A 7814-nucleotide genomic window follows, 5' to 3' on the forward strand; every position below is an offset into this window, starting at 1 on the left:
GGGACTAGACTCTGTAAGTCTCTGTGGATGAGAGAGTCAGCTTCTCAATTATTTGATTATTTCAAAGCTTGCTTTCCCCCCATGGTTTTCTACCCAGAGACACAGAGCGGATTGATGCTCCCTTATTGTCAAATCAGATTAATCATAATTCCCTTTTCCAGATGAGCCCACTTCCTTATGATATCATGTACACTACTTCCTCTCATGGAAAAGACTAAATGTCACTGTCCTGGTTAGCAGTGGTGAAAAGTAACTTCAGTATACTGTACAAATACTGTTACTGTAGTACTGCACTTAGGTACAATGTCAAGGTTATTTTAGTATTTTATATTGTTCTATGCATTTATGCTACATCTCAGAGGCAAATATGGCAAATATGTACCTTTTTACTCCACTACAATTGTTTGGTTATTTAGTTACAAGTTACTTTGTAGATTTAAATTATTACAAAATTAACATTAACCAATAAAGCCCTATTTTTTACTTTGGCTATTCGAAAATAGCCAATGTACATGCTCACAGCAAATATACAAGCTCATAGTGATCTTGTAGATCTGCTATTTCTGAACACATTTAGAAATATGTTGGAAGCATTCTGTACAATGAGTACATTTAGTTTTGGTACTGATGCTAGTAATGTAGTATACCTTTGTAACATTTTGAATACATGATTTGTCCCCTTGTGGTTGTATTTCCACCTTTACTAAATAGAAAAGCCACCAACAAAGTTAGCCTAATCTTCAGTATCATTTGCATTCATCTCTCCAGTACAGTATTGTCTCTGTCAGGTCCAAAACTCTTTTCAGAAACATAATAACTGGTCGGAATAGCGTGTTCCTTCCACGTGCTACGTCTGGCCGGGGAAACTCTCCCCTGTCATGTGAAAAGAAGCAGCTTGGACTCCTCATGCGTAGAAGGAAGCATGAGGTCAGTTCACTGCCCCCCCCCCCCCCCCCCCCCTATTTCCCCTAATTGTCCTAAAAACGAATTAAGCAGTGGTTGATTGAAATAGCTACTGTCTTCTGTGACTGTGTTGGACATTGTTCACTCTTCATCCAGTGTTAATTTCTAAAACTCGTTTGTCGACTACCTTGTTTCACTGACGAAAACTAAATTAAAGCTAAGCTGTGATGACTAAAACTGTGTGTGTGTGTGTGTGTGTGTGTGTGTGTGTGTGTGTGTGTGTGTGTGTCTGTGTGTGTGTGTGTGTGTGTGTGTGTGTGTGTGTGTGTGTGTGTGTGTGTGTGTGTGTGTGTGTGTGTGTGTGTGTGTGTGTGTGTGTGTGTGTGTGTGTGTGTGTGTGTGTGTGTGTGTGTGTGTGTGTGTGTGCAGAGAAACAGAGAGAGATGGCCAGAAAAGGCTCGTTGAAGAACACCAACACGGTGGGCAGTCCTGTGAACCAACAACCCAAGAAAAACAACGTCATGGCCAGAACACGGTAACTACATGCTGCCCTTAAGTATTTCAGTGCTTCTCAAACATCTCCATGTCAAGGACACCCCCTCACACAAATTTAAGAGCATTTGGCCACACACCCTCATTTCAAACGATTTTGAGCCAGGACTATCTACCAGATACATTATTGTGGCCGCAATATGTTAACACCTGGCGCTAAGGGCCCTGAATTAGTCATGGGTGTTTTGGGCGTTACAATAAAAAAAAAACAGGTGTGGTGTTGGGTGTGTTGGGAAGGTTTTTTATTGCAAAAAATAGCAGATCTTTTAAGATATTTTTGGGGCTTTTTTGCCTTTATTGATAGATATACAGTAGCTTGACAGGAAACAGAGAGATAGATGGGGGTAAAGACACACAGCAAAGTTCGTCAGGATCAGGACTCGAACCCGCGACACACTGTCATGCTGGATTACCAGCCAAGGTTCCTACTACATTTAGTTTGACTCGGTTACACAATTAAATATTGTGAAAATAGCCGTTGTGAGCTTGTAGCTTTCTAAACGTTTGCCTCGGTCCTGTAGTATTTGACAATTGTATGTATGTTGTGTTTGTGTTCTCTCTCTCTCTCTCTCTCTCTCTCTCTCTCTCTCTCTCTCTCTCTCTCTCTCGTATGTTGTGTATGTGTTGTGTCTCTCTCTCTCTCTCTCTCTCTCTCTCCCTCTCTCCCTCTCTCCACCAGCCTTGTCGTGCCCAACAAAGGCTATTCCTCCTTAGACCAGAGTCCAGATGAGAAGCCCCTAGTGGCCCTAGACACAGACAGGTAAACACGCACACACGTGTATGTGCATGTGCGCGCGCACACACACACACACACACACACACACACACACACACACACACACACACACACACACACACACACACACACACACACACACACACACACACATACTCACACACACACACACACACACACACACACACACACACACACACACACACACACACACACACACACACACACACACACACACACACTTGTGTTTTTATCCTCAGTGATATTGTGTCTGTTATGTTATATGAAGTCCTGATTTGCTCTTTCCATTTATCACCAAATAGTTCCATCCATACATGCAAGTCATGCATACATTCATTCATTCAAGTTAAATGAAGTGGCATTGTGTGTGTGTGTGTGTGTGTGTGCGTGTGTGCGTGTGTGCGTGCGTGCGTGCGTGCGTGCGTGCGTGCGTGCGTGCGTGCGTGCGTGCGTGTGTGTGCGCGTGCGTGTGTCTTCCAGTGATGACGACTTTGACATGACTTCGTCCAGATACTCGTCGTCAGGATACTCCTCAGCCGAGGTGAGATGTGTGAGGGAACAGGTACAGTAGCTATGCATTCTGGGTAAACGGCACTTGAAGGAGCACGTCACGTCCATTTTTGACCTCATCTTCCACATGAAACAGGTCCTCCCTAATGCTCATTATAAGATGCTGCCGATGCGATGCAAGAGTGCGGTCTAGCCAACACCAACTCGGGACTACTGGATCTCTGCCCTCCACACTCTCAGGGTTTTGAGCTCTACAGTGTTGTTAGCTAAGTTGTCGCGCTGCAGTACATCTACGTAGGTGGTGTGCCTCTTGCCTTTCCTGGATTTTCCCTGGGTTGGCTCCCATAATGTCAGTTTGCTTGCCACTAGTTCCGGGTGCCTGACGCAGTGTGCTGCCAGCCTCATCCTTCTCTAAAATAATAAGATGCTACCATTTTGTGTAATGTCTACTCACTCTGTGACTCATTGGTGGACTGGGGACAGTTCAGAAACCTTACTTTTTACTTACTTACTTTACTTACCTTACTTCTCCAAACCTCTCGCCAAAAATAGGTGATCTACAAGCTCACAATGCCTCGCAGCGGCAGGGCGTTGTGTGCTTGTAGATCGGCTATTTTCTGGCTAATATTCCCCACAGAACGTACTGATTCTGATTCTATGGTTAATGTAAAACAAAAGAAAGTTCCAATCACCCAAAGATTTGGAGACCCCCCCTGTAGTAACTCTGAGGAACCCTAGGGGCCCCGAACGCACTGTTGAAGAGCCATGCTCTATATAGCAATGATTTCTATCGGAATATAGAGATTTAACTTTTTTAACAAAACCCAAAACCTACCATTTTTGGGTTTATGATGGGAGCGGGAGCGGATGATAAGTTACATCATGTTGTAGTCATCAGGCCGGAAACCACAAACCGGAATCAGAATTACTGAAAGCTAATTCCCAGCGATCAAGGGCATCATAATTTTAGGGCCTAAGTACTTCTTGGAATAGTTTGTTTGATATATCCATCTTTTATTCCAACTCGTAGCGACTGGCGAGACTAAAAACAAACAGGGGTCACCAAAACAAAGCGATGCAGGGGTTTTTATTTTTTATTTATTTTTATCATCCAGTCTAAACCACACCTAGACCGGATCACACAGGCGATTTAGGAACACAGACCAGGCTTTCCTCCGAGGTGGAAAGTCTGGTGACGCGAGGTTAACCAAAACCAAACCAAATAGCGCGTTGCCGCCTTGCCCGCGACAATATACATTACAGTGTTGAGTCTGTTTGAATATAATTCAATTATCACCCAGACATATTATTATGCATAATCACATCAGTGCTGGAATCTAAATTTGACTATCGAAACACTGACTAATAACTAAATTACCATTATCTCATTATGCTGCTTTAATTAATTATGTATTCATGTGGGTTACCACTGTTTAATTAGCTAATTATGTTATGATTGGTTTCTCAGTTGCCTAGCACACTGGTTCTCAATGTAGGGTCCATGGGTGCTTGAAGGGGTTATAGGATGACATTTGCAAACATCTTTAAAAATTAATTCCATACATTTAAAACAATATGGCCCCCTCACACATTAGGAGGACAGAAGCAGAGACGTGTGTCTTCAGGCACACATAAGGAGCGGTAGGTTAAAATGAACATCAAATATCTTAACATTAAATCACAGAATTTAAAAACAACAAACTGTCTGGGGTGCACACAAAAGCCAGAGTAGACATTAAACCAATCTGGGCAGGAACCCCTTTTGGTGTTTTAAGCATTCTGTTATACTTTAGCTATCAAGTGCCGCGCTACGAGCTTGTAGATCTTTTTTTTTTAATTTTGACGTCAGGCCTAAATGGGTTAAAATGACCCTAGAAATGCTTAAAAAAGAAAAGGGAAATAGCCCTTTAACTTGTCCATCTGTCCCTCCGTCCGTCTCTGCAGCAAATCAACCAGGACCTGAACATCCAGCTGTTGAAGGACGGCTACCGATTGGATGAGATCCCCGACGATGAAGACCTCGACCTCATCCCGCCCAAGTCCGTCAACCCTACCTGCATGTGTTGCCAGGCTACCGCCTCCACTACCTGTCAAATACAGTAACCCCGCCCCCAGCCCCTCAACACACAATTTAACCCCTCCTCCCTCCAATCCTCATCTGCTGTTATCCAACAGCAGCGACAAAGAAGCATTGTTAGAATATTATTATTATTATTATTATTATTATTACAACAAATTAACGCATTTACTTACATACTACTTTGATGGCGATAATAAATAATGATGGCAAGGAAGATTAAAGGTGTGGTAAGTGATTATTTCTTTGGTTAAAGTAAGTGTTATATGATCTCTATATTCAGTAATCATTGCTATAGAGTGTTTGTTCAGTAACAGCGCTCTCCCCTTCTCTACGGCTCTTGAGTAAACAGAAAATGTACGGATTCAAGTGAAATTGGTGAAAGTGATCACTCAAAGAAATTAGCAAACAAAAGTGGAACGGTACAACATTTAACCCATTTAGACCTGAGGACGATTCTTAAAAAATGTCTTCTAAATCCTAACAGTTTTCTGAAAAACCTATGTTTCTATGTCAGTCGTTCTCAAACACTTTCATTTCAAGGACCCCCAGAAATATATGTATTTGGCTGCCGACCCCCATCTGAAAATATGTTGTTCCAGGGACCTCCCCAGAAGCAAAGATTTGAGTTAAAAACGTTCGCTCTGAAAGAATATATATTCCACATTTGTGCCACATTTTCAGGATTTTTCAAAAATAGCAGACCTACAAGCTCGTAGCGCGCCACTCGGTGGCGCACTATGAGCTTGTAGATCTGCTATTTTTCAACAGCCTGCTAAAGCGTAACATAATGCTTAACCCAGAATGGGTTAAGCATTTAAATGCCTGATTGACTGTTTATTAAAAAGCAGAAGAGACAGGGGACAGACCCCCTATTAAACAAACACTCTATAGCAACAATAATGCTCGCATAGAGCTTTACACTTTTCACACAAGAAAAGACCAAAAAATATCACTTACACTAACTACCTTTAAAGGTAGGGACATTTTCTGTGGTTGATTTAAGTGTTTAATAATAATAATATATTCTTCTGATAGTATGTGTTGCTATAGATGGACGGTTTGTTCAGTAACAGGAGTCGCCATGTCTCTCCAGCTCTTTACAAAACGGAACACAACACAATATAGCAATGATTACTCTCAGAATATAGTGCTTTGACCTTTTAAATAAAAACCTTTAGTTTTAACCAAAGGATATCACTTACACTAACTACTTTCTAATCAACAAAACTCACGGAAAGTTCCATGTCAATCTAGAAAGTGTATTAATATTATGGTTAGGGATGGGACGATTAACGATTATCGCGATAAACAAAATATGCTTAAAACTTAAAATGCCCCTTTTGTTAACCACTTGAATCCCCAGCATCACTATTCTGGGCAGAACGTTTGGCAAAAAGAATCTATTTAGAAGCTTGTGAGCTTGTAGATTGTTTTGGCTAATCGATTTGTGTAGAGTGAAATATCAGCGTACCAAATGTGCTCTTTACAGATCTGTTTTTATCAAGTACAGAGGGTTTAAGTGGTACTGAATTTGCAGCTCAACAAAAGCTAATTCATCCTAGTGTGCGACGGAGGACAATTTCCAGATACATTTAAATCTCTGCGATATGATTGTGAGTGGTATTTTATCACGATGAACGATAATTAGCGATTATCGTCCCATCCCTAATTATGGTATAATTATGAAAAAAACATTGAGGGATGTTTAGAGTAATGTGGTTTCCTCCTATGGCAGGAAGTGCACTTGTGTTTAAGGCCCATGGATGGGGGAGGAGGTGTTGGTTGTAGGGGGGTTGGGGGGGTCTGGGTGGGTGGGGGTCTCATCCACCATTGCCCTACTCCTGGATGATGTGGTGTAACACAGTGGTTCTCAAACTTTCCAAATTGATATTGCATGGACCACCACCCTCTATCTAAAAATATTGTGTGCCATGGGGAACCCCACACTTTTTTCCCCTAGATTGTTTGAAAATTGAATAACTACAAGTTAACTTGTAGAAACAAGTTCACTTTTAGATTAGTTATTTATCAAATAGTCAATGCACAATGCACATGTGGTTAAAGCCGCACTATGTGACTCCTTTTAATGAATACAATGTTATGTTGTCCATCTGTATGGTAGAGTATGTAACTTATACAATTGGGATGGTTGTATTGTGTCTCCCTGCTCTTCTATTGAGACATTTAGATAACGTCAAAGGTCATGTCTCACCTAGACACGGGATCTGATGGTCAAGATTCAATTCATCCCCTGAGCAAGCAGGCAGGCTCTATTAGCTCAATGGTAAAACATTCTGCACTTGCACAGGAAGCCGGGTTCAAATCCGGGGTAGAGGAGGAATTCGGAAAGTGCAACTTTTAGGTGATGCTATTAACTCATATTGCTGGACCCCTGTGGGTATACCCGGACGCCAGGTTGAGAACCACTAGTGGAACAGAACATGTCGGACAGCCCGCATATACACAACAAAATGTCAGTTGATGCTCAAAAGTGACTTTGATGCCCAGTGGCGTGCACAGACATTTAGAGGGGCAGGTGCTCAAGTTAAAAAAGGGCACCTTGTGCAGCGCGTGGAACCGGCCGGTTGCCTTAATCCATTTTGGGCGGGAACCCCTTTTGGTGTTAGCATTATGTTATGCTTTAGCTATTGAAAAATAGCAGATCTACAAGCTCATAGCGCGCCACCGAGTGGCGCGCTATGAACTTGTAGGTCTGCTATTTTTGAAAAATCAAAAAAGAAGAAGAAAAAAAAAGTTTTTTTTTCTTTTTTTTCCAAAAGGGCACATTGCCAAAAGGGCAGGGGGTGCTCTAGCACCCCCTAGTGTCTATCTGTGCACGCCACTGTTGATGCCCCTAAAGATGAAAGGGGACCCATTATACTTGTCTTTATTGTTCAGCCAAAGTTCCATGATGAATAAACGAATGACAACGCTATTAATCAGGCAAATTAAGCTATTCTAGCGGGGAGATCCAAAGTAAAGTATTAATAATCTTCACTGCAAATGAATGAG

At 41.9% G+C, this 7814-nt stretch overlaps 1 protein-coding gene across 1 annotated transcript in view; it reads left to right on the top strand.

Annotated features, from left to right (window-relative positions):
• The window catches only part of LOC306933646 (protein FAM219A-like), a gene marked incomplete at both ends in the record, with an annotated part of 16259 nt that extends 11434 nt beyond the window's left edge, over window positions 1–4825 (top strand). Inside the window, 4 exons of the mRNA XM_079515961.1 lie at window positions 1333–1438; window positions 2135–2215; window positions 2693–2753; window positions 4667–4825. Of these exons, the coding sequence (XP_079372087.1) occupies window positions 1333–1438; window positions 2135–2215; window positions 2693–2753; window positions 4667–4825 (407 nt within the window). The remainder of the gene's footprint in view (window positions 1–1332; window positions 1439–2134; window positions 2216–2692; window positions 2754–4666) is intronic.
• Window positions 4826–7814: the final 2989 nt, after the last annotated feature.

The sequence above is a fragment of the Electrona antarctica genome (assembly GCF_951216825.1).
Source record: "Electrona antarctica genome assembly, chromosome: 12".
Classification (NCBI taxonomy): domain Eukaryota; kingdom Metazoa; phylum Chordata; class Actinopteri; order Myctophiformes; family Myctophidae; genus Electrona; species Electrona antarctica.